Source organism: Ursus americanus, chromosome 14 (genome assembly GCF_024610735.1).
Source record: "Ursus americanus isolate L20-20 chromosome 14, mUrsAme1.1.p, whole genome shotgun sequence".
NCBI lineage: Eukaryota > Metazoa > Chordata > Mammalia > Carnivora > Ursidae > Ursus > Ursus americanus.
In genome coordinates, this window is record NC_142140.1 from 46,050,627 (window position 1) to 46,077,869 (window position 27,243).

General features: G+C 47.2%; 1 protein-coding gene across 4 annotated transcripts in view; it reads left to right on the forward strand.

The window, feature by feature from the left end:
• The window catches only part of BRD4 (bromodomain containing 4), an 88,017-nt gene that overhangs the window by 26,027 nt on the left and 34,747 nt on the right, over positions 1–27,243 (forward strand). For 3 of the 4 annotated variants that reach the window (XM_045778830.2, XM_087867204.1, XM_045778829.2), the window contains exon 2: positions 25,762–26,080. In XM_045778830.2, coding sequence (XP_045634786.1) covers positions 25,796–26,080 — 285 coding nt within the window. In that variant the 5' untranslated portion in view covers positions 25,762–25,795. Of the gene's footprint in view, positions 1–25,761; positions 26,081–27,243 lie in introns of those variants that run through there. The other variant, XM_087867205.1, reaches the window with a different exon arrangement.

Below are 27,243 nucleotides of genomic sequence, written 5' to 3' on the forward strand. Positions count from 1 at the left end.
GATCTGAACCAAGGTCTTGCTGGATTTGAAGTACATGTTTCATGGGGGGGGGGGCGGTGTTGGGTGTCACCACCATCAAAAACCACTCCCCATGAAAGGGAGGCAAAAGGGGTCATGTGTTTAGAGAAGTGGAGAGAAATCAGTTGTTCTCCAGTTTAGAGACGCCTGTCAATATACCTCCTTTGTTAACTGAATTTTCAGAGGATTTGAGAGTTAGTTTGTCTTCCTTTAGTCGCTTGGGTTTTCATATCTTAAATTTAAAGCCTGAGGTTGAGCAGAGTGCTGCTTCAGGAGCCGGAGTTTGGTGCAGTTGAGAGATCAGTGGACTGTGCATTGGGGTGCCATCCATTCCTATGCTGATTGCCTGGGCTCTCTGTTGACTTTAGCAGCCATCACATACTCTGCATTACTGCTGTCTGAAGACATATTGACTCATCTGCAGGCATCCTGCCCTCTTTCTGGGTCTCTGTCCTAGACTTTAGGCTTTGTGTGACTGGCATTTGTGGTTGGTTTCTGGCTTGCTTTAACATTTACTGGGACCTTTCAACCTGCCAGGTGCTGACTTGATGCTATTCATAGCAGTATGAACTTGGAGGAAAAGGAGCAAGCACCATCATAGTTTGGTGGATGCTTGGTTGCTTCCAATTTCAAATTCCAATTTTTCATTGCTGGTATATAGGAAAGTTAACTTTTTGCGTATCAACCTTGTATCTTGCAGCCTTGCTATAATTGCTTCTTAGTTCCAGGCGATTTTAGATTCTTTGGGATTTCTACATAGACAGTCCTGTCATCTGCAAATAAAAAGTTTTATTCCTTCCTTTCTGGTCTGTATCTCTCATTTCCTTTTCTTAATTCATTAGGACTTCCAGGACAGTGTTGAAAAGGAGTGGTAAGAAAGGACACTCTTGCCTTGGTCCAGATCTTAGGGGGAAAAAGCATCGAGCTTCTCAGCATTGAGTAAATCCTGTGTTTGTGATGAGACAAAATCTGGCCACAGGAATCCTTGAGAAGATGACGTAAGGCGGACTTGGTGTATGTGGGGGTAGGGGTAGGGACTCACGGAAGGCTTTTTGAAGGAGAGGGGTTTGCCAGGATGGGGTGCTGTGGAGGACAGGGTATTCCAGACAGGGAAGGTCTAGTATATTCAAAGAAAGAAATCAGGAGTGTCAGGGGGTGCCTGGGTGCCTCGGTCAGTTAAATGTTGGACTCTTGATTTTGGCTCAGGTCATGATCTCAGGGTTGCAAGATCCGAGTCCTGCGTTGGGCTCCAAACTCAGCATGGGGTCTACTTGTCCCTCTCCCTCTGCTACCCTCCCCCCTCCCTCCGCTTCTGCCACTTGCACACGCACTCAAGTCTTTTTTAAGAAAGTGTCAGAATGGTACATGTGCAAGCAACAATGAGCATGTCTGTGGGAGAGAAGGGGAACCTGACTAGAATCACTGGGCTCCTAACATTTGCCAGGTGCCCTGAGGTGGCAGGGACACATTTTACGTAGCTGCCAGACCACCCCCAGGCTGCAGTCGGAGTTCAGATGTGGCGTAACTTCCTTTAGCAAGCTGACTCTCTGGAGTGGGCAGGGTCTGCCAAGGTTGAGCTTCAACTGTATCGCTTGTTCCTTGGTCCAGTGTCCCCCTTCATGGCCCCTGTGATGGGTGGCTGACTTGGAGAGTCTACACAGCACAGGTAGTGTTACGGTGTTGAATGTTGAGGCAGTTGCAGAAACAGTCATAGCTAAAGAATAGTTTTATCTCTTCCCTTTTTGAAGGTAGACATGTAATTCTTTGTTCCCTGAATGGCTTCCCGGGTCTAGGATAGCTTGCCCCATGCTGTTCACTCTTCTTGACTGTCGTGCCACTTTACCACACGGGGCCCCAAACTCCATGCCTCGCCCCATACTGGCTCTCTGCATCCTAGGAATCTTGGATGTCAGCCAGATCCTAGAGCTCCAGGCTCCGAGGAGATCAGTGATTCTGTTCATTTTGGATTAGCCCTGGCACCCAGCCATCATTTACAACATTCTTCCCTGGGAATCCAGCAGAGAAAAGTCCCAGGAACTGGCTTGATGTTACCTTTGGAACATGAGCCTGCCCTAGGTTTCTGGTTGGCCGTGGTATGTTAAGATTTTTCTGCAAGAGCAGTGGGAAAGGGGAAATTTCCACACCCAGAAATTAGCTCTGGAATTATAGCCAACTTTTAATCATATTCAGTGCTAGTGGCAGAATCCTATCCCACCATTCCTCTTTTCATCCCCTTGGCTTCTGGACTGAAGAGGAAATGAATGGACCCAGGAAATCTCTACATGAGGGTGTTTTCGTCTAAGCTGGTGGAGATCACAGTGAAGTGCCTGGTGCCTTGTCTGTCACATGTGTACGTAGAGGTCGGGGTGTCTCCTCCACTGTGAACTGCCCATCCAGACCAAAACCAGTTACAGCTGCAGAAATGCAAGTGAAGGAGAGCATTCCACTTTGGTGTTTTCATTTATATTTTACTCAACACAGAAATGTTTAGCTTCAGATTATGAGCAAATTGCCATGAATTATATATGTGAAAACTTGTGGACTCCGGTATGTCCTGGCATGGTGCCCCATTTCTTGATCTTGATTGTACAGTGGTTCACAATCTTGGCTTGGGTATTAGAATCACCTGGGGAGTTTTTGAAAATCCTAATACTTGGCCCCCACCCAGGATCCTTTTCATTGGAATCTCTGTGGGAACAGGCCAGGGAGTCACTATTTTTTAAGGTTCCCTGAATGCTGTCAGTTGTATACTTCTGTAAACTGCTGCTTGTACCTGAGTTCACCCTGGTCAGGTGACAAACGTAGAGCATACTAGAAGGGGCACAATGTCATGAGGAGAGACATGATACTGGGCAAGTTGCAGGCTCTTCTGGGAATGCTTGGCTAAAGGTTTTTATTTATTTCCACCCCTGGATTTTTCCTTTGCTATCTTCACTGCTGAGCACCATCTTCTTAGTCTGGGGACTTGAGGGAATGGTGGTCTGGTTTATTAAATTAAGACCCAGTTGACTGTTTCAGCTACATTTGCGCCCTGCTGAAATCTGGGAACTGGGGCCCTGACTGCTGCTGAAGCTATTCCTGCTATTTATTTGAGATGGAAAACTTTCTGAAATCTTTGCCCTCGGGTAGAAAGGGGTGTGCCTTCAGCAGTGTTCATAACAGCACTGTTCACAGAAGCCAAAAGGTAGAAGCAATCCAAATGTCTACTGACAGTCGAATGGATAAACAAAACATGGCATAGCTGTATAATGGAATATTACTCACTTGAAAAAGGAAGGAAATTCTGGCACATGCCACAACATGGATGAACCTTGAAGACATCATGCCAAGTGAAATAAACCAGATACAAAAGGACAAATACTGTATGATCCCACTTATATGGGATACCTTATAAAATTCCTAGAGACAGAAAATGGAATAGTGGGTGCCAGGGGTGGGGGAGGAGGTGGAGTGGGAGTTATTTAAGGCAGAATTTTGGTTTGGGATGATGAAAAAGTTCTGGAGGGTAGTGTTGATGGTTGCACAACAGTATGAATGTACTTAATGCCACTGAGCTGTACACTTAAAAATAGTTAAAATGGTAAACTTTATGTTGTGTATATTTGCACACACACACACACACAATTTTTTTTTTTTTTAATGAGATGTCTTGCCTCTAACAGACAGATAGCTGGGGGCCCCCTCGCTGAGTTTTGATCTTAATTCACCACAGAATAATAAGTGGCGCCTGCATAGGTTGCCTAAGGTTGTTGCCCTCTACCATGGCAGTTAAATTGTTCACTGTTTTTCTTTTGGTAAAACGGCATAGTTTTCTCCTTGCCTGCTATCACATTGCGAACTGTTGCTTCTGCTCCTGTGCCTTCAACTGCTCCGCTCCCCTTTCAGCGGGCTGCCTCTAATCTGGTGTTATGGGAACAGAGATAAGCCTGCCTTCCCAGTGGTGTGAAACTTTGTGGTGGTCCTACCCAGGGCCACTCTCCTAGGACTTCAAGTGTCCAGGAACCCCCCTCATCAACCACTCTGGTAGAGCTAAACTGTTGAGTTTCAGGTTTATTTTTTAGCTTCAGTTTTTACATTGACATTCCAGAGTTAGCTAATCTTGTTTTGAGTTAAAGAGGAGTTTGTTATTCACTGGTTTTTCTGTCTCAAAGTCACTTTTTTTTTTTTTTAAAGATTTTATTTATTTATTTGACAGAGACAGCCAGTGAGAGAGGGAACACAAGCAGGGGGAGTGGGAGAAGAAGCAGGCTCTTAGCGGAGGAGCCTGATGTGGGGCTCGATCCCAGAACGCCAGGATCACGCCCTGAGCCAAAGGCAGATGCTTAACAACTGCGCCACCCAGGCGCCCCTCAAAGTCACTGTTTTCAGTGGTGCTTCCATTGGTCCCCCCTTAAGCTGTTGGCATCAGCTGTAGATGGCTGTCGTGAGGACGCCTGGGTGTGCACTTGGCATAGTGGTCTGACATGAGCCAGCCTTTCCAAGGGCACTGAACATCAAGAGAGCGTGCTCGTCCTCCTGCCTTCCCAATGCTGAGCAGAGAGCTCCTCTCCTTTTGCTGGAATCTGCTTGGGGCTGAAATTGTGAAACCCAGGACTTAGGATGCTTTCAGTTTGGGGTGTTTGGGTTTTTCAGAAAACATCTGTAGATGTTTTCTCTTGTGCTCATGGTGCCTTATTAGGCAAACAGTTTTTCACATAGTCCATTGTGTAATCCAAATAATGCCAAGGGCTTCTGGGGCCGGGGTTTCCAGCAGCAGAGAGAGACCCATGGGGTGTAGAGACGTCACCAGAATCTGCAGTGAAGGGTAAGGGTCGTGAAGGCATCTCCCCAGATGGTTGTGACGTAAGGCTCTTTTGCCTTCAGCACATAGGAACTGTGAAACCTTTGAGGATTCTGGGATAGAGAGAGGACCAGGTCGTTACGTGGCTTGTTGTCATAACTAGGGGACTCTTGGGTCCCTGGGTGGCTCAGTCGGTTAAGCGGCTGCCTAAGGTCATGATCCCAGGGTCCTGGGATTGAGTCCTGCATCAGGCTCCCTGCTCAGTGGGAAACCTGTTGCTCCCCCTACTGTGCACTCTCACTCTCTCACAAATAAAGTCTTAAAAAAAAAATAATTAGGGGACTCTCTTTTGGCCTGCTTTCCTTTTTTTTTTTTTTTTTTTTAAAGATTTTATTTATTTATTCGACAGAGAGAGAGACAGCCAGCGAGAGAGGGAACACAAGCAGGGGGAGTGGGAGAGGAAGAAGCAGGCTCCCAGCGGAGGAGCCTGATGTGGGGCTCGATCCCAGAACGCTGGGATCACGCCCTGAGCTGAAGGCAGACGCTTAACCGCTGTGCCACCCAGGCGCCTCTTGGCTTGCTTTCCTAAAGTAAAGATGGAGCATATTTGTGAAATGAAAAATCAGGACTTGGTCAGCTGAATAGCTGTCATTCAGCTTGCAGTTGTGGCATTTATTTATTTAGGGAATCATTTAGTAACTATCAGCAAAATAACTGGTGTACTGAAAGGAATTAGCATCTTTCTGACTGTAACAATATGTAAGCCTAGGGTTTGCTGTCACCCTAACCTACCTGAGGGATAAAATCTAAGGCGACATGACTGACACTTGATTCTGCAACAAAATGTGTCTATACTGGTTATAATCAACGTCTAGGCTAAAAGTAAAGTTGTGATACAGAACAAGCTGTGTTGTCTTGTCCGTAAATTATCAAAGGTAAATAAATTCTGTCCTTTTTCGTTGTCTTTAAAGATGATAGTGTAAAAATGGTATTACTGAATAGAAGCTGCAATTTTAAGTAAGCCACAAGCCTTGGTGTATATAGCAGATATATATAGATATATATAGATATATAGCAGATATATATATATAGATATATATATCTATATATCTATATATATCTATATATATATATAGATATAGATATATATATATATCTGGCTTTAGAGTATTTTACCCGTGAAAGATGTTTCTGTGGAGGAAGTTTGTTTTCGGGGCACCTGGGTGACTAAGTCGGTTAAGTGTCTGTCTTTAGCTCAGGTCATGATCCTGGGATTAAGCCCCACGTCCCACTTCCTGTTCAGCAGGAAGTCTGCTTCTCCCTCTTCCTCTGCCCCTCGCCCTGCTCGTGCTCAGTTGCCCGTGTGTGCTTGTGCTCAGTTGCCTGTGCGTACACGCGCGTGCTCTCTCTAATAAATAAATAAAATCTTTAAAAATAAATAAGTAGTATTTTTTTTTAAGTTTGTTTTCTGGGTGGACTGGTATCCCATTTAATGAATAATACGGAGGAAATGAGGTCAGAAACCACAGAACCTTGCTTGTGAAAGTCCCAAGGGATTCCTTTTTAAAAAGCTTAAAAATTTTTAAAAAGCCCCAATCTCATGTGCCCCTGCTTTCTTTTTTTTCTGTAGTATACCACATAATTTTAGTTGTCATTTTCATTCTTGATCGTCCCCATCCCCCCACCTGTGGGCTGAAATGTGAACCCATGACTGCAGGTGTCTTTGTGTTGAATCCCAAGAGCTTACAGTGTTGCAAGATACATAGTTTGTTGAGTGGCTGAGTCAGAAATCCAAAGTTTTTACCTAAACCACCAAAGATGGGGTATACCCACTCATTCCCAAGGTCCTGTTTCTTGGCCAGCCAGGAGTTGATTTTCAGCCTGTTCTTCACCTCAACACCCATCTCCTTACAGACCTATGCCAAAACATACATACTAGCACATAACAGATACATATTAGCATATATCAGCAAAGGGGGGCAGCAAAAGTCAAGCAGAGCAGGCCAAGTAGATACTGTTTATGAGGGGAGGAACAATATTCACATTACAGGAGCAAAGCTAACAGAAGGAGCCCTTACCAGAACCCCTTGATTTGGGGTTTTGCAGGGTCCAGAGTGCCTTTACACCTGCCTCTTCCCATCTAGGTCCTGCTGTGGGACCATTACTTCTGTGATGCAGTAAGGCTTTTTTCATTTATAAAGAACACTTTTTAAAACATCTCAAATCAAAGCTTGGGTTGAAATCAGATCTATCTACAGTGGCCTGTGTCTCTGCCTTTACTCACTAGAGATAGTGACCTTATCCACCAGGGACCTTGTGTCTATTTCGGGGGAGCGGAGCTTACATTTTCATGAATATGGGTCAGTATGAAAATGGAACAAATCAGAAACATGACAGCTGTGGACCTGGAGCCGGAAGAAGGCATGTGTGCTTTGAGCTTGATCACTTCTGGGGTGTGCTAGGGTGGGAGCAGAGTTATGGTGGGTCTCAGTAAGAAGGCAGCCTGGCCAGGTCAGTTGTGTTTGCTTCCAGGATCTTCCCTAGGGCTGATGTTCTATATGTTTGTGTTGTGTGAATGAGTGAAATTCCTTCTTCTGCCAGGCCTGTAAGCACGTCTGTTTGGGCGGTGGTCTAGGTATACTTGAGGTACTTGCACCCATTTATTATAAAAGGGATTTGAGTTTGAACTGGATTTGATGGGGATTTTTCTTCAGCACCCATGGTGCATTTCTTCACCCGAAAGTATAATGCATTTTGATGCCATTTCTATGGCAACTGGTGAACTCCAAGGGAACAGATTCTATTTTTGTGCTCTAACATGGTAACAGGATTAGTGAAGGCACATCAAAAATTCCATTATAAGTCAGTGCTACATTTTGAAGAGAATTGAAATGGTCCAGTACTAAATTTTTAACATTGACTCCATTTGAATACATTTGTAATAATTTGCATGTCAGGCAACTTAGTCTCTGTTTTCAATGTCATTAAATTTTGTAGGGTTGGGAGGGGATTGATGGGAGCTTATTTTTAATTCCAAATGGGTCCTCCATAAAGTCTTAAGGAGCTCTGTTCTCTGGGTTTCAAAAGTACCTTGTTCAAACACCTTGTGTGAAGTGTGTGACACCCTCCCCCCACCTGAACCTGCAGGTCAGGTGTTTTTGTTTTTGTTTTTGTTTTTGTTTTTGTTTTTGTTTTTGTTTTTTTTTTTTTACTTGTCTCTCCTGCCTTTAAACCAGACCTCTCTGAGAGACAAAATAAAACAATAAAGTGAACTCTGCTGTGGACCTGAGAAAGAGCACTTCCTCAGGAATCCTTCCAGGACCTGAGCCCCTTGCTGAGGTGCCAGTGTCCCCCTGGGACGTAGTGCCCTCTACCTTCCTGTCTGAGGGCAAGGAGCTAGTAGTGGTGGGTGGCCTCCCGGTGGGAGGGGGGTGGTCCAGTGCCCCAACGAACACACTTTGCTCCCATTGCTTGTGAGCCATACCTTTCTTGGCTTCCAAGCTCTTGGTTTCATTAGATTGAGCTCTCCTGATAGCAGTTTGGGATTGGGGAAATGATACCCACCTGTTTTCTGATTTTAACTCAGTAAGAAGCCTAAGCTTTCCTCTGCGGTGGTTTGGAGACATTTGGGATGAAGCATCTCAATCCTCGCTGGCTCCAGGTACTTGTGTCTGAACCTGGAAGTGGGGTGAGGGGTGGGCGGGGATGTGGGGAGCTGAACAAGGGTAGCCAGAGGTAGAAGAAAGACGAGAAAATCTGGTGTGGTTCTGCACTTTGGTTTCCCCTAGTTGTTGAGGACAGAGAGACTGTAGCTTCTGTTTAGCTTCTTGTGTTAGGCCTTGTCTGTTCCAGCCGCCTTGAATGATAGGGACCTGGGCAATTGTTTTTACCAGAGTGTGGAGGGCTGAGGACTTCGTGCCTGTTCCTCTGACCTTTCTCTCCCCTCAGCAGATGGTACTGTTGGGTGTTCTCCTTCGCCGGTGAAAGAGCTCATTCATGCCATTCACTGAGGGTGGACTCAGAGCTCTGCCCTCCTCCATCTGCTGGGGACGGGACCCGCCACCCAGCTTGGAGGCTGCCCTCATGTGTTGACTTCCTCACGTTGGCCTGATGCCAGGCACTGTCCTGGGTAGCATGAGCTGCTCAGCGGCCAAATCTGAACAAGGAAATGCAGAGTCTCTCTCTGCTTCTGCGCCAGTGAGTTTGGGGGGGGGGGGGTGTGCTCAGGGCAGCGTCAGTAGTCCGGGCTGCATTCTGCATGTGTCTCACAAAACAGCTTCTGGGAAGGAGTTTATGGGTGGATCCTGCATGCCATTCCCCTCCTAGTTATGAGGAGCCTGGAGGCCCAGGATCACGTTTTGCCCAGGCTCTGAAACCTTTGGAGGTTACTTTCACATCTCACCTCTCCCTGTGTTTACCTTGGTCTAAAATTCTCCTTTAGGCTCTGGTGCTTTTTTCTAGGATGGTGTCCACTTCCTCCCCTTTCATATTACTATTCATCTCTCAGAGGACAAACACATTTCTCCCAGTCCTCTGGTTAGGTTGCCCGAGCAGCCTGATTGAAGAATCTCAGGAGCAGCTGTGTGCCTGAAACCAGATGGCACACGCCTTGTCTCTACTTTGCCTTGCGGTGTCCGCATCCAAGAGGCTGCAGAGTCGTCCCCAGCAGGGACTTCAGTTGATATTCTTCTGGGTACTCTCCTCTCTGGGCACAAAATTTCCTGTGTGGTCTTACTCAGCCCTGTTACTCAGCTGCTACTCTGCTCTGCTCCTATTCCCTGGTAATCAGCTTTTCACCAGAGACAGTTTGTCTTGTGATGGTTCAGCAGTTGAGGTTAATCCTGGACTCTCCCTTGACCTCAACAATTGGGATTCAGCTTCTTAAAATTGTCTCAGACTGATCCCATCCTCTGCCCTTTTTTTGGTCTTGTTTTGCTCCTACAATAAATAGCCTCCATGTTAAACTTGCTCTCCCCCCCCCACTCCCCCTGTCATAATGTTCCCAGATTGTGGGATGCCTAAGTTAGGTGACTGTAGCTAGACCAGGGCTGGCATTCCCTGTGGGAGGAGGGCACACTTTGCCCTTCAGTTTCTTGCAGTCCTGCTCACATTGAGGAGAAAGTCTCGCTGGGTGCTAATCTCCCTTGGTGCAAATTGAGCGTGGCTCAGACTCCGGCCAGCAGCCACTCCAGTGATGATGTTTTCATTGTACTTATTTTTACACTGGCTTTCTCTTCATAGCAGCTGGTGCTGGTTTTTAAGTTAATGACTTTTTTTTTTCTTTTAACTTCACATATTTATCAGTGCACAGGTTTTTTGTTTGTTTTGGTAGATCTTTTGAAAGTGAATTGCAGATGTGATTTTACCTCGTGTGCTAAGGCAAACATCCCTTTAAGAATAAGGGCATTTTCTTGGAAAGCAGGGACTATATGTCTGTGTTCGAAGCAGCATCAGTCAAAATGGCCAAAAAGGTAGAAGCAACCCAAGTGTCCATGGATGGATGAATAGATAAACAAATGTGGCCTAACTAACCATACAGTGGAATATTTATTCAACCTTAAAAAGGAAGGAAATTCTCACACAGGTTACAACATGGATGAGGACATTTCGCAAAGTGAAAGAAGCCAGTCGAAAAAGGACAGATTGAATGATTCCATTTATACGAGTTACTTAGAGTAGTCTGATTCATGGAGACACAGTAGAACGGTGAGTGCTGGGTGAAAGGAGGGAATGGAGAGTTACTGTTTAACAGCTTTGGTTTTGCAAGACAAAAAAGTTCTGGAGATGGATGGTAGTGAGGGTTGCACACCAGTGTGAATGTACTTAGTGCCACTGAGTGGTACATTTAAAAATGGATAAAATGGTAAATTTTATGAAAAGTCCATTTTACCATAATGAGAAGATTTTTCAGAGATTATTAAAATTGTTTTTTTTCTTTAAGATTTCATTTATGTATTTGAAATTTATTTATTTATTCATTTATTATTCATTTATTTATCCTCCAAGCAGGGGGAGTGGCAGGCAGAGGTGCAAGTATACAGTATCTGCTTTCTCTCTGCAGCAGCTCCCACTACCATCCTCCGGGTCCTCCTCTTATTTCTCTTTCTGGGCTACTGAGATTTTAGGCCCTGTTGGGTTTTGGTGAATTCTCACTGTAGTCTCTTCCACTTGCTCAGTCCTTCTGTCTTAACAAGGCCTCAGGCCTGTGAGTATGTGAGCCCTAGGCACACCTGCGCTCCTCTACTAAGTATTAGGCTTAGTGGAAGGGGCTCTGTCACATCCCTACCTGTGCAGGGTTTGCTGGGAGGCAGGAGGAATATGAGGTCTGATTCGTGTTCCTGGCTACATGAGAGAACACCCCTCTGTTCCTCCTCGGTCTAGCTCTTTGCCCCAGGTCCTCAGCAGAGGTGTGGGAATCATTGGTGGGGAGGGCATTGGGACCCCAGAGTGGATAGAGGGGGCACTAGCTCAGCTCAGCTCTACTCTCTCCCTGGTGACACAGGCCCAGGATGGAGAGCTGGGAAAGGCCTGGGTCTCCAGCTTTCCCTGTGCACAAGCTCAAAACCACTTACTAAACCCAGTGCGGGGCCGTTTTCACTGAGGAACATGCATGTGTGCACATTTTTGTTTATTCAGTCATTATGCTAGACCCTAGTTCGAAGATTCATACACGATGAACGTTAGTTCCACTTCCTTAAATATTTTTCAGTTTTAATACAAAGGTAGTGAGGAGTTGTGGGGAATGCTGCAAGTTCGTTGAGTGAGTGATAGTCTGTGCACGGGGGCAGGTGTTTTGGTTTTTGACGAGTTGAAAGCTCCTCACCAGTGAGCAGCTCTTATTCCTAAGTGGACGCTAAGGACAAGCTGACTGTGTCTGCCAGGGAGTAAGTTTGAGCTGTGCAACAGAATCTAAGTCTGAGATGTTGGCTTGGCTGCATCTGAGACTCTGGGGCAGGATCACTGCCTGCCGTCAAGGCCCATGCTGCGTGGGGGAGAGCGGTGGCCTGGAGACAAGAGGAGGGGGACCGCAGGTGGGTCCTGCAAGGAGATCAGATATGCTTTATGTCATGTGTCCTTTTCTCTGTGATATCTGCATCCCCCCTCCTGTCAGAGTTGAGGGACTTAACCTCTCTGGGTCATTTGCTTCAGTGGAAGTTAGGTGGGATTAATGGCAGTAAGATCACTATTTCTCACAAAACAACAGATCCCTTCAAGATCTTTTGCTTCTTTGGCTGTTGTCTTCTGAAATGATGTGAGTTTTGTCCCTGCTCAGCTCCTTTGCACTCTGAAAGTTACTGAGATCGAGAGGAGGTTGGTTTATTTAAATCCACCTCAAAACTGATGCGGGTAGATTGTCAGGATAGAAGTAGACACTGATTGTTTGCTGAGGGCTGAGGCCTCCCAACAGACAAAGGAGTGATAAGCTTACCCTTTACCTGATAGAAGAGGTGCCTGACAGGAAGTCAAGGCCGTGTGGAGGGTGGGCCCCTTGGCCTGTTTTCCTGGTGCTCCTTGATTCTCAGAGGACCAGCCTTTGCTGTGTACTCCTAAGTAATATCTCTAGTTTTGATGCTGTCAGCTCTCATGACTGACTGTCTTTAGGCCTTGGGTCAGTCTTTCAGTTCCTGCTTTGGCAGCTGGGGACTTGGGGTCTTTCCAGTTCTGATGTTAACTTTGTCACTTTCTTTGTTCCCTTTCCTTTGGGAAGTGATGTTCTCTCCTACTCCCACCCATATTATTTGGGTTCTGTACCTGATGAAAACTGAGGCATGGTGAGAAGAAAAGTCATCTTTCCTAGAGTCATTTCCTGAGAGTGCCTGATACTGACATATGTGATCTTTTTCACTTTTTTTTTTTTAAATTCAGCTTCACAGTGAGTGTCAGAGGGTGACACTGTTGAGGTAAAGGTTACCCACCAAATATCAGCTCTTCATCAGTGTAACCAAGCTCCTGCAGCTCTAAACCCAGAGTCCGCATGTGCCCTTGTCCTTCATGGATTCACTGTTCCTGGCTCCTTGGAATGTCTTCATGTCTCTCTGTGTCCTCTTGGCCATTGAAGGCCTGGTTTGGCCTTTTCTCTCTGTGAGGGCTCTCAGTGGTCATGGCATCTCTGGAAACACTTTTGCCGGCCCTGTTCCTGATGCCCATTTGTCCCCAGTGATCATGTGGGTCCCAGGGACACCTTGAGTCTTGCTCTCAGCCACCATGCTACTGATTTGAAGAGAAGTTTAGAGGCAGGATATGCTCTTGGGAAATCTATCCTGCCCCACCCTGTTACGTCTGCTTCCCAGGGTATGAAATTGTAGGAACGTTGACTGGAATGTTGCCTTTCCCGCTCGTGGGTCTGTTCACGTGTTGAATGTTGTTTCCACTTACATACAGCTGACTTGTGTGCTGAGAGCTGGCGTGTTCTGGAATGTTTCAGCCACAGGCAGTGAACCACCTCTCCCCTGTGTGGTGCTAGCCACTGGCTGTGCAGGTTGTTCATCACCTGCACTTCACTCACCTCCCTCTTCTTGGCCTCCCAGATTCCCAAAGAGTTTGACATTGATCAAGCACTAACCTGTCTCCCTGGTGTTTGATGTGTTGGAAACACCATAGCTAATTGTCTTTTTTTAAAATAGTTTTGAAGTTTGTTCATGAGGATCATGAACTTGATTTTTATCCTTTTGTTGGAAGTGAGAGGGTTCCAGAGGATACCGTATGATGTCATCCTCAGAAGCTTTCTGATCTACATCGGGGCAGCCCAAGACTATATATTATCAGCCTAGTTGGGACTAATCCTAGTTTCTCACTCTTTTCCCCCTCATTTCAGTAGTTTTCACTGTCCTATGAGAGGTGAACATTGACCCCCACTCTTGGTGCCTCGAAGATTCTTCTGTTTTCCCAGTAAAACAGAAGAATCTTCAGGTGTCTATGTGTCCTTCCTACTGGAAAACCTGTGTGTCCTTCCTCCTGGAAAGCCCTCATCTAAGTGAAGGAAGAACTACTCAGCCTCGCTCTCTGCTCAGCTTTGCAGTCTGCATGCCTTTGTACCCGTCTCAGAGTTCATCTTTCAAAGCAGGACTTTTCTACTTGAATTAACAGTCCTTTTGCATTCCATATTACAGTGTAGGTTAACCTCAGTGCCCCGTACACCATACCAGCTCTTTTGGAAAAGCAGATAACTGGGGAAGGGGGGGTAGTGTAAAAGTGAAGTCAGGTAAAGAAGTTGGAGTAATAGCTTTATTATTATTTTTTAAGATTTTATTTATTTGACAGAGAAAACAATCATGGGGAGCGGCAGGCAGAGGGAGAGGGGGAAACAGGCTCCCCACAGAGCAGGGGGCCCAATGAGGGGCTCGATCCCAGGAGCCTGGGATCATGACCTGAGTCGAAGGCAGATGCTTAACCGACTGAGCCACCTGGATGCCCCCGGAGTAATAGCTTTAAAAAGAGGCAACCTGAGAAAAATGTCACTTAACCTTCCTATGAAGGGCACAGCCCTAGACCCAGGTCAATGGGAATGCATCATTTGTATTAATGGCATCGTATTTCTTTTCTTTTCTTTCTTTTTTTTTTTTTTAAGATTTTTTATTTTATTTATTTGACAGAGAGACAGCCAGCGAGAGAGGGAACACAGGCAGGGGGAGTGGGAGAGGAAGACGAAGGCTCCAAGCGGAGGAGCCTGATGTGGGGCTCGATCCCGCAACACCAGGATCACGCCCTGAGCTGAAGGCAGACGCTTAACGACTGAGCCACCCAGGCACCCCTGATGGCATTGTATTTCTATCATAACCTTCCAGCCTCTAATTTGGAGTCTTGGCCCAGGTCAAGGCGGCTTTGAGAAGCAGTGCCTGGAGGCCAGTTCACCAGGTAAAGAGGCAGACAGGCAGAGAGATGCACCACACCAACAGAGGTCAGTGGGGGCTTATGAAAGGAGGCTGATCACCAAGAGGCTAGGCTGTCTTTAAGTATGTATTGGTTTGGTTTTCAGGGTTAATAGGTATAGTCACCTACAGACCCACCACCTATGTCCCAGTTTATCCTATAGTTCCATGTACCCACTCATTTGCACATCTTTACCTAATTTCATCTGTAATTTTGTATTCTGTTTATCTTTCTTTTATTTATTTAATTTTAAAGGTTTTATTTATTTGAGAGAGAGCGCACAGGCGTGAGAGAGCACCAGCGGGAGTGGGGGGAGAGAAAGAGGGAGAAGCAGGCTCCCCGTTCAGCAGGGAGCCTGACAAGGCGCTTGATCCCAGGACCCTGGGATCATGACCCGAGCCAAACGCAGATGCTTAACGGACTGAGTCATCCAGGTGTCCCTCTAACATAACATTTTCTAACATAACACTTTGTCATATGTTTCCCTTCCCTTGACTTTAGAACTCTTTGGAACAAAACTACAGCCTGTGGGTCAGTCTGAGTTTTATTGGCACACGGCCACAACTCATTTGTCTAAGGATTGTCAGTGGGCTGGTTTTTACAATACAGCATGGCAGAATGGAGTATTGCAATAGACTGTATGTTTTATACAGCCTGACTGTATTTACTCTCTGGCTCTTTATTGGAAAAATCAGCCTGCCCCTGCTGGAATATGTTTTAGCTTAGCAGTTTTGATCTTATCCACATCAGAGTTTTGTTTTTACTACATGCCCATCACAGGAACTTTTTTTTTTTTTTTTTTTTAAAGATTTCATTCATTTATTTGACAGAGCAAGAGAGCTCAAGCAGGGGGAGCGGCAGGCAGAGAGGGGAAGAAGCAAGGAGCCAGATGCGGGGCTTGATTCCAGGACCCTGGGATCATGACCCAAGCCGAAGGCAGACGCTTAACCAACTGAGCCACCAAGGCGCCTCTCACAGGAGCATTTTACTTTTTATTTTTTAAAAAAGATTTTTATTTATTTATTTATTTATTTATTTATTTATTTATTTGAGGGGGCCGGATAGGGGCAGAGAGAGAGAGAATTTTTTTTTTCTTTTCCTTTTCTTTTTTTTTTTTAATGATTTTTTATTATACTATGTTAGTCACCATACAGTACATCCCCGGTTTCCGATGTAAAGTTCGATGATTCATTAGTTGCGTATAACACCCAGTGCACCATGCAATACGTGCCCTCCTTACTACCCATCACCGGTCTGTCCCATTCCCCCACTCCCCTCCCCTCTGAGGCCCTCAGTTTGTTTCAGAGAGAGAGAGAATCTTAAGCAGGCTCCATGTTCAGTGCAGAGCCCAATGTGGGGCTTGATCTCACGACCCTGAGATCATGATCCGAGCCGAAATCGAGATGGGTGCCTGACCGACTGAGCTGCCCAGGCACCCTCACAGGAACATTTCAAATTCACAAGTCCATCCACCCACTTCTAACCATCAGCACCATGATGTAAACGGTATGTAACAATGGAACTTTACTGTGGCTGAGTTGGTCATCCCTCCAGCTTCTGGCAGGTTTTGCAGGAAAAGATGGCACAGAATTCTCAGTGCCCCTGATTTAATGGGTCTGCTGATTGGTTTATAAAGCAAAAGGAAAGGAATTCTGATTGGCATTGTTGTGATCTGCTGGGCCTCGCTCCCAGTCCTCCTGGCTACTGAGGTCCATGTGAGCCTGGTGCCTCCTCCCCACCCCCCCACCCCCTTGGGGAACAGAGAGCTTGTGTGTGTCTCCACTCCCCTAGCAGGAAAGTGGCTCATCTCCACCTTGGGTCACCTTGCTCAAGGCAGGCTGCAGGGCTGAGTCTGAGGTAATGCGCCCCTGCTTGGCAGGTCTGAGGGGCAGGAGTCAGGGTTTACAAGCTGCACGAAGGAGGATTAAGTCTTCTGAGAGCTGCCTGCCTTAGCGTACAGCCACTGGCCAGGCTCCAGACAGTGCGGTCTGGCTGATGACACGAATGCTTTTCTCACCAGCTGCCTGAGCCGGTCAGATGGAAAAGTAATCCTGTTTGTGCTTCCTCACTGCCACAGATGCACAATGAAATGGGCTGTGGCCATGAATGGAAATATCTTCTGCTCTGGGACCAGGAGGGAATGGACCTTCTGATATTAGTGTTCCATAACTAGTGTAACCATTTCAAGAAAGAGGTTCTTAGGACAGGATAAGATTTGTTGAAATTGAGTGGTACTGAGAAAGTACTAGATTTTTACCAAAGTCAGGATCCCCCAACCCCTTCTTTTTATCTCTGGGTAGAATCTTGCACTTCCCCCAAATGATTCTTTATAGGAGAGCCTTGCAATGGTGGAGAGGTGTCTTCCTCTGAAGGATGTGTGTAACTGTGAACTTGTAATTTCATGAAGGGCCAGGGTCAGCTGGCATTGGCTAGCATTTTGCTTGGCATGAAACAGGTTTAAGTTAAGTCACAGCTCTTTGTGGCCCTTACTGTGTGGGAAACATAACAACTTGGACTCTGTTCCCTCAACTCTGTCCCTGTGACATCAGCAGGGAAGTATGTTTCAGATTTCACCTAGGATGTGGGCCGAGTCACACTATAAACCGACAAACAGCCAGGTGCTGTGAGAGTTATCTTGGCTCTGATTTGTTTCTGGGGGGAAATTCTTTTGGAAACAATACTTCTGGAAATCTGACTTGAGACCCAGCTCGAGGGTCACATGGCATTCAGCTGCTTCTGCGGAGGGGCAGTCCCGGCCCGCTGATTAATACATGCCAGAATGTGGAAGTGGGGTGCCCTTGGGCGAACCAGTCCTACCAGGCCCAGCAGCCAGTCCTACCAGGCCCAGCAGTGCTGGTCAACTGGGCCTCTGCCCCTGTGCTTGGTGAGCAGAGGCAGCTGTGGAGCAGAGTACTTGAGATACACGCAGCCCCGGGTGACCTCCAGTTGACTGACCAGGCCACCATCCACTCTTATGTTACCACAGGGATGAAGGTGATATTGCCACTTGCCTTGTAGGGTTGCAGTGAGGATTAGCTAAGCAGGTACAGCTTAAGTGCTCAATAGGGCCCTGGCCCAGGACGTCGCAGGTACCGATGAGCTTGCCTAGGCCGTAGTGCAGGTGAGTGTGTTGATGGCTTGCGTAAAGCTGGTCACAGTATTTCATTGGAGAATTCATAAGGCCTTCCAGTTAACCTGCACTTCTCCTATTTTCCCTGGTGTCTTGCTGCCTAGGTGCTGTGTCATGTTAGGGTGAACATGACAGAGTGGAGGTGGGGTCCCTTGGCTTTGTGGGCTCTTTGAGAGTCCAGGATTTCGGATGGAACTACAAGTACAAAATCTACCTGGCCACAACCCCCTAGGTTTACTCAGCCTCTTGAGATGGATAGAACTAGGGCCAAATATCCAGAAATCAGCTTATTTCTGGGCAGTTGTATATGGCCTTTCTCTTCTCTTGCTTGTCCTCAAAGTCCCAGAATCAAGCCTACTCATGTCAGTTTCTGTCTTGCCTCCTAATCTCCAGGAAATGAAACTTGCTTTCTGTTAATTTGAAAAACATAGTTGTATTGTCTGCTAAGTACTGTCTGTCCTTAAAATTTTCTCAGATCATTTAGAGGAGTTGGGATGTTAGCAGACAGTATCCCTGAAAGCAGGAATGTTTAATCTGGGGCCTACTTAGGAAAAAAATTTGTTATTTTTATTTTCATTAACCCAGAGGTTTCCAAACTTTCTGGTTCACAGCATCCTCAGCATCTATTTTTCGTGATGCTCCTAGGCCGAAGGAAATACCTAACAGTTTTGTTTATTAGGTAGTTTTAGATACAAAGAACTGAATAAGTACTAATGTCCCAATAACTGTTTGAAGAAATAAAACACAGAAACTGAAAGGGAAAATATTATACCCTTTCATAATCACAGTTACTCCTTAATGGAATGTGTGTGCCTGTTGGGCACTGCTTGATTCCTCAGACCTTAGAGCCAGATCCGATACCTGCCACCTGCATTTCCTGGTCCATGTCGGATTTTATGTGGGATTTGCTTTTTAAAAAGATTTTATTTACTTTTAGGGAGCGGTGCAGAGGGGCAGAGAGTCTTAAGCAGACTCTGCTGAGCGCAGAGCCCAGTGTGGGTCTCAGTCCCACAACCCTGAGATCACGACCTGAGCCTAAATCAAGAGTCAGACGCTTAACCGACTGCATCACCCAGGCACCCCTGTGGTATTTGCTTTTCGTTACAGCATTTGCTGAATGCCAAGCTTTGTAAGATGTGACATTGTCAGAAGGCATATAATGCTATCTAATGTTGAAATTATTGATTGCCTTGTACCTGTAGTTCTGTGGTACTCCTCTGAGATACCATGAAACCCTTGACACTCAGTTTGGGGACCAGGGCACTAACCATCTAATCTCTCTTCATCTTTTTCTTATTCCTTAAATTGGGAAATTGTTGTAGGATATCTGTTGGGAATAGATCCAGGAATAGGACACCCAGTTTAATCATGCAGCCTTCTTTGAGTTGGAAACAGTAGGTGAAATTCTCTTCCTGTCCCTTGTCCTTCAACTAACTCAACACAGTGAGTGGTGGCTCCTGACTCTTGGCCACAGGTCGGTATGAAAACAGGCAGTAGCATTTTAGGATCTTTTAGATTCAAAACTTTGCTTGAAGATGATGTCTGCCGTATCACAGGAATCCTCCATTCTCACATGCGCAGGTAGATTTTTGAGTTTCTGAGCTTTCGGCTTGTCTCTCCCCCATTTAGCCTTGGTGCTGAGCCATTGATTTACCCTGTCCCTTTGCATTGCCTTTTGGGTTCTCTGTCTTTTGCATCTGTAAACTGCAGTGGTGTAGGTGTAGTTGAAAATGAAACATCAAGCAGGAATGAGATTCTCCTATTGTATCTACGTGTTCTGAATGACCCTGGAATCTGCCCTCCATGCCCATCCAAGCACAACCCTGCCTTTGCTCCTCCCACTGTATTCTCTACCCTGAGTCAAGGACACATGAAGGACAAAAGCCCAGTGTGGTCACATGGCCCCTGTGCTTTGTCTCCACCCCTACCCCCCATCAGCTCCTCAAATGCTGTGGTATCTCCCCTGCCTCCAGACGGTGCCTGTGTCACAGCATTGGTCCTGCCTTCTTTGACAAGCCTGGTCCTTTTCTGTCCCTCTCTGCCCCACCCACCACATGAGCGCACACCCTCCCTGTCCTTGGCCAGAGCAGCCTGGCCCTTTTCCTTACGGTACTTGCCCAAGTATTGCTTAATCACTGGAAGAATGTCATGTTGACCGCAGAGTCCTGGGCCTGGCATGTAGTTGACACGGCATGCATTGGCTGAACAAGTGAAAGTCTGGCAGTCACCACATTTTTCTGTGTAAGAGCGAGAGCTGCTTTCCTTTTCCAAAGCTTCAGGATTGATCTAGAATAGAATCCCCAGGGTGATGTTCGTGTGTGGTCAGTGTAGGATGTCTTCTGTACCTGAATCATTCACTGAGCACTTGCTGTATATTAGGAGGACAAGAATGACATAAAGATGGCCCTGCCCTTGGGCTTCCAGGTGTGTGTGCGTGCGTGGGGCCGGCTGGCAAAGCCACTGTAGACAGATCAGGGAAGCACAGGTGCAGTGCAGCAAATGAAAGGTCTTCAAGGTCACAGGGAAGGGGGCCCACCGTGGCAGCTCTGTTGAGAGTGTTGATGCTGTGGTCTGGGGGCAGTGCAGGGTGGGGGTGTCCGCTGTGGGAAGAATTTAAGGTGTCAACCTAGTTGGATCTGTGTGTCAGAGAAGTCACCCTGGCTCTTACACAGAGCTGCTTGCCAGTGCCTCTCTTTCTTGGCCCAAAGCAGGCTAGAGAGTCTTGTTCGTTTCCCTTGTGTTCTTTCCTGAAATGTGGGTGAGTGGCTTCGGAAGTTTCATAAGGATTGTACTTGCCTGCAGTTCTGTAAGGGCTGAGCTGCAAGGTGCAGGTTGTCGGGGCATGGCCTCTCAAGGTGTGGGTGCTCTTGAGGCCCGAGTGAGTGTGGAACAGGACATTCTGGGCATCTCATGGTGATTCCTCACATCGGGGCCATGGATGTCACCTGTCATTGGTTGTCCTCACAGCCTCCTCAAAGAAACTTTCAGGTGTTTGTGTCTCCCAGGTCCGTCTGATCTGTTAAACTGTATCATGCCTTCCATTTGAACTCTAGCAGTTTCTGTCCTTGTGAAATTGACCTTGGTCATTGAAGTGTGTGGGTCTTGTCCTTAATTTTTCATGTGACTTAAGATGGGTCTGCCTGTCCCGACCATTTGTACTGGACCCTTCTGGGGTTGTATGTTCATCTCCTAAATGGGGACTTCCTTGGTTCCAAATCCAGCTGAAACTTCCCAGGAGTTGTGCTAGACTCTGGGCTACTGTGACTAGTTAGGTCTGATCTTTCTACTTCCTGGATAAGTTATTTTTCTGTGCCTCAGTTTCTTCATCTTTAAAATGGGGATAAGACCAGAAGCAGTCTCAGAGTTGTTTTGAGGATTTAAATGTTACTGTATATTAAATGTGAGAGGGCTGGCTAGGGAAGGGTGTTTTGGCTTTTGTTGTGAAGGTAGCGGTTTAAACCACAGAAATGAGGCAAAATTTAGGGTCAGGCTTTCTGTATAAAAACCTCTGTTCATTTGGTGAACAAAAAATGCAGCTTCCTTGGCTCAAGGGCCCATCTGGCCTGGCTCAAAGGTGAAGAAAAGTGGTTATGTCCAGAGCCCTCTGTTCCTTGGCCTCCCTGAAAGACCATTTGGAAAGGGAAAAAAGTCTATAGCCCACAGGTTCCAGAACTCAGTTACCTTGACTTCACCTTGCCTCCAGGAGATTTCAGAATAATGTCGTTGCTTAATGGAAAATGGGACTGCTTCCTCCCAGTGGGATGCTCTTGGCCCCCTGACATTCTTTGTCCTTGTGGCTGACCGGGCTCCTCCACTGCCCTGGGTCCAGAATGTCTCCTCCACGATGGGGCTGCCCCTTGCCTGCTGCAGCTTACCTGGCATGTGCTTGGCTGTGTAATTCTCAAGTTGCTTTCTAGGAGAAATTGAATAGCAGAAACCAAACTGCATGTCATTCTTTATACTCACTTAATGCCACCCTCCCTCCCGGGCTCACTTCAGTGCATCCGGCCTCCCTTCATGATGGGGCCACATTTACACTTGTTCCCTTTTATTCTTGTGGACATTTTGGTCCTGTTGCGTGGAGACCCTCTCCTAGCTAACTCCAGGGCTCCTTAAAAACCCCACTGACATATTTCCTTCTCTGTGATGCTGCCTCCCTGTTGATACTTGTTATCCAAGCACTCAGCATGTCCTGTATCTCTCTGTGCCTGGTCCATGGCCACCATACCAAAGGATCCTGGCCAGCTGGCACATTGTCCATGTCATTCTTCCCTATGTCCGCCTCACTGGCCCCACTCCAGTTTCTGTAATTGCCCAATAAATGATTACTCCCTTCTACTTAACTGTGGAGGATTTTTGAGGGAGGTGCTCCAAAGTCCCTGCAGTCCTGTGCATGGCTTCCCATCCCTCACCGCCCCCCCCCCCCAGCAGTTTCCTGCAAACTCTCCTGACCCACCGGCTTCTCCACCTGGAGCCCGTGGTCCGTCTTGGCTGGCTCCCCTCCAGAGAGAGGTGTTTGGTTTTGTTTTTTTAAATCAGTTTACTCTTTTGTTTATAGTACCTTTATTTTGAAAGGAAGCTAAATCAAAAGCCACACATGGGTATAAGTAAAATTAAATATCATGAGAACAAAACAGCGTTGTTAAATTCTATGTGGATGATCATACTGTGCACCTCTGTGCACAACCTTTTACACTGGTACCAGGCAGGGACTTCCCTTGTCAACACTGGAATGAGTAAAATGAAAACGGAAACACACACCAGGTAATTAAATGCCGTCTCCCTAAAGCTGCCCTGTGAACCCTCCCACAGCCCCACCTGAGCCCTGACATGTTGCTCTCTGGTGGCTGTAGACCTTGCTTCTCTGAGATTGAGGTCCCACTCTTCATTGATGAAAGCTCGGAGCTTGGAGAAACCCTCTTCTGTCTTTCTTGCTGCTTACCTCAGCAGTGAAGGCACGCTTTTTGAGGGCTTCCATGCATGGCTGAATGCAGCTTCTGGAATGCTCCCTCCCTTCTCTCCAGGTCCTACTCAATGACTTGTGACTCAGCCATGGTCTCTTCTTCCCTCTGTTCTCTCCTCTGAGCAAGCTTTTTCTGATGGTTTCACACCTTACCCCACCCTTTGGGTGCTTCCCCTCCCTGGATCTGTATGTGTCTCCTTCCTGCTCCCATTGGGGTGCATTTACTCAAATCACTGGCCTCTGGGGCCCACCCCAGAAATGCTTTCTTAGCTCCCAGCTGGGCTCACCTCATGCAACCCTCATGTGCCTCCCTCCCTCCTAGTAGGGCCTCCATCCCTTCAGTCCTGCCTTGATTCATGCCCCAGGCACTTCTTTGCAGGACCACATGGCCATTAGTTCTGGCCAGACTTGTACCAGAAGTACCTCTGAGGGGAGAGGGGGGAAGTGTCTTATCCCCTCAGCCTGGAGCAGGCGTATCCAGTCACATTTGCCCTTGGAGACTATTGTAGTCCATGATATTCTCACTGTTCCCATCTTTGAATGAAGTTGATTTGGGGAAATGCCCCTCTGTGGTCCTGAACTCCTGGAGCACCGCTCTTGTCTTGTGAGGTGCTCTGCAGGCTGCTGCCCAGTTCCCCACCTCCAGTGCCCCCTCAGGCTCTGATGCCAGATGACTGGTTTTAGCTCTGGGTGCTCCTTCCCCATCTTTAGCACCATGCGAGAGGTACCAGGAAATGGCTTCACACCTGCAAAGCCCCCCCTAATTTCCCTTCCTTAAGTGTTCTTCCTGGGCTGGTGTTCTCCCAGTAGAGCACACCCATTTTAGAGGTTGCCATAGGAGCTTCCCTCCCCTTCTGGAGTCTCGGGAGGACCCTGAGAGGGCACAGACTATAAGTACTCACCTGGTGTCTTGGACACAGTTGGGCCTCATTAAATACTTAAGTTGAGCTTGGATGCTAAAGGCCACATCTAGACCCCTCTAAGTTGCACTGCTGTAACATACCCACGCTCCAGTGCCTTGGATAGCAGCACTAGTGTTTCTCTCCACAGTGTCGTCCCTACTGTGAGCTAAATGATTAGTGAATTATTCAGTTTTGGGTTTTGAGTGATTGTCATCCCATCCGTGAAAAGGCGAAAGGCACTCATAGATCTCTTACTTGTTTGGTGAAAAAGGATAAAGAACAGTCTTTCCTCTTAAAGCAAACATGGATTCAGTTCTCAGACTAAGTCTGTAAGATTCAGGGTCTTGCACGTGATGGCTTTGGGCTGTTCCCACCTGGGTCCCCTCTCTGCAGCAGCCTTCTCCTTGTAGCAGTGTCCTCTCCACGTGGTCACTAGCCAGTTGATAGCTAGACCTACAGTCAGCCAGAGCACCCTGGAAGGAATGTTGTCTCCTTGACCAGGTCAGTTTTGTCAGCTCTTGGGCTCATGCTGCAACTAGGACGTATGTGTGGGGGTGGTCAGCCTCAGCCTAGGAGTTCCAGCTCTCCACAGCCCCCTAGGACAGACTCAGCACGGAGTTGCATTTATACAGCAAGCTTTCGTCTGGTGCTTTTCAAATTTGTTAACTTGCCAGAACTGCATTTACAAAAACCTTTGTGGGGACTTTGGTTTAAATTACACTTGGGTTGAATTATAAAGGAATACTTTAGCAGCCAGAGTGCATAGTGTGTCCTGTATTCCAGAAAGAAAGCCATGATAGAGCCAGCGAACTTGTCCTGTCTTTTTTCATCATTTCTGCCTACCAGAGTGTGGTTGTAAAATCTGTCTGTTTTTCCTCAGCCCTTTCCTGACTTCCTCAGCCAGAGAGGTTTTCTTACCCGCACTGGACTCCTAGGTTTATTACTGGAGATGCTAATTAGATGCAGGCAGCTCCTAGATTACAGTCTTTCTTATTCCAGGGACTGGGTTTAAAGGTGATACTTCCTTTTTCTTGCCGGTAGAAAAATGTAGAAACACAAAACACAGAAAGAATGCCAAATAGTACACGTTTGAACAAATGTTTCCTCTCATTAATAGAGTGTAGGAACTCTAGGCACTACTGCAAGTAAGGGGTAGGTTAGTGTGTTTCTGGAGGGCAGTTTGGCAGTAACAACATGTACCCAGGATCTGTGGTTTTGTTAGAGTAACTGGACGAGGTGCACAGAGTTGCCATTGCAAGGATACTCGTGACAGGTTTTGTGTTGTTGGCATGGCCTGAAGCAGGGGTCATTCAGGTGAGGGGAGTGCACAGGATGGGGTGCTCATACAGGCCTTGAGCCTGGGGGTCTCGTCTCGCACCCCCTGTGCAGGTCGCAAGAGGTGCCGTTTTTATATCTCTCTAAATAAGCTTTGAAAACTTGGTTAATAAAGTGGGAAGTGGAGTGTGGATTCATTTTTAGGTTAGCAGTTACCTTGTAGGATTTCTTGAATCAGCAAATGTGCATTATTTTCAGTTACCAGGGAAGTGGTCTCGCTGAGTGTGAGGCTTTACCCTGAGCAGTCAGCAGTGACTACGTGGGCCACTCTCCCTTCCTGTCCCCAATCACCAAACAGAATTACTGACATGGCTCGATGTTTCGTGAGCCACAGGTGCAAAGAATTTTAATGTAAAGGACACATTTGGGGGTTTGCAGGTCCTCCTTTCTCCCACACAGGCAGTGTCCCTTAAAAACTCTCGGGTGTTGTGAAAACCTGGTTTGTTGCTCATTTTTCCCCTTTCTGCGTGGATTCAGTAGTGTCCACAGCCCTTGCCTCTTCCTGGTCGGCTCTTCTCTCCGAGCCCTGTGTCCCTCTTGCCCCTCGCCGCTGGTGCTTGAACCCTCTTCCCTGCTGTAGGATACATCTTTGAGGAGAGTGGACACAGGGGCTCTTTTAGTCAGTGCATGGAGTGGCTCTCTGGTCAGCCCGGCCACTTTCCACCAGAGGAGCTCAGCCCTTGGAGGCCACAGCCGTGTGTTACTATGAGTGGTGCCCATCTGTTGCCTGGTTTCTGATGATGGCTTTTCTCTTTCCTTGTAGAGTGCCCAGTGAAGAATGTGATGGGATCAGTAGCATGTCTGCGGAGAGCGGCCCTGGGACGAGATTGAGAAATCTGCCCGTAATGGGGGATGGACTAGAAACTACCCAAATGTCTACAACACAGGCCCAGGCCCAACCCCAGCAAGCCAACGCAGCCAGCACCAACCCCCCACCCCCAGAGACCTCCAACCCCAACAAGCCCAAGAGGCAGACGAACCAACTGCAATATCTGCTCAAAGTGGTGCTCAAGACACTATGGAAACACCAGTTTGCGTGGCCTTTCCAGCAGCCTGTGGACGCCGTCAAGCTAAACCTCCCTGTGAGTAACTTGGGCAGGGCCTAGGGCTGCTGTCCTCCAGGTCTCTTCCCATGTTGCTACTGGTGAGGGTGGGCTCGTGGCGGGGACAGAGATACCTTTGGGGCCCAGCTCTTGAAGTCCCCAGTACTCACAAGGCCCTTGAGTGAGTGGTTTCAGTTGTCCTGATGGTTGGAAATAGGAAGGGGGAAGAGAATGTACTAACTCACACGGTAACTAGCTCTTAGATGTTAGGATCCAGGAGGTACTGTGTAGAGCGGTTGAAATAGGGGTGAAGGAGTGCTTGCAACTTTCCTTCCGATTCCATAGCGGAGCTGAAGTGGGAGCAATTGGTGGTCCAGGCCCCCTACTTCTCAGACATGGTTGGCTGACTCAGCATAAGTAGATGTGGTTGGTCACACTGTGGAAGGGGGACTGGTTTCCTGCAGTATCTTCTCTGGTACCGGCATCATCATTGTCACCACCCAGAGCACAGGGCAGGAAAAGGTAGTGGAATAGCTCCCAGGGAGCAAGCACATGCAGGAGGCCTGGTTGGAGAGCAGTGGGGTGGGTGCAGCTGTGCCCTCAACAGCCTCTATGCACACCCTCCACCTGCTGTGTCGTAGCCACAGTGTACTTGCTCTTATTCTTTGTACCCCTCCTCTTCCCCTATAGAGTTTTCCTTTTGCCCACATCCCTAACAAATGGTTCTGGAAATCAGTTTGTATATCTGACTGAACCTTAGGGAAGAAATAGGATAGATTTTTTTTTTTTCTTCTCTTCAAAGCATCAAGGTCCGACTGTTTTTAAGTTAACCCCTGCTGGGGTGCCTGGGTGGCTCAGTCAGTTAAGCGTCTGCCTTTGGCTCAGGTCATGATGCCAGGGTCCTAGGATTGAGCCCTACATTGGGCTCCCTGCTCAGTGGGGAACCTGCTTCTCCCTCTGTGTGCCTCTCCCCCTACTTGTGCTCGCTCATGTGCTCGCTCGCTCTCTCTCTCAAATAAATACATTTTTAAAAAAAGAAAAGTTAACCCCTGCTGTTTGCTAAGTCCCACACACCCCCAGATGAGGAATTAGGTGATTATTGCCATAGACCCAGGCAGGGGTCTGTGAGTGTTAGAACTGCACCAGTGTAGGAACCTCAGCCTCTGCCAGGCATTCGGTTTCAAGACAGGTGAATACAGTAG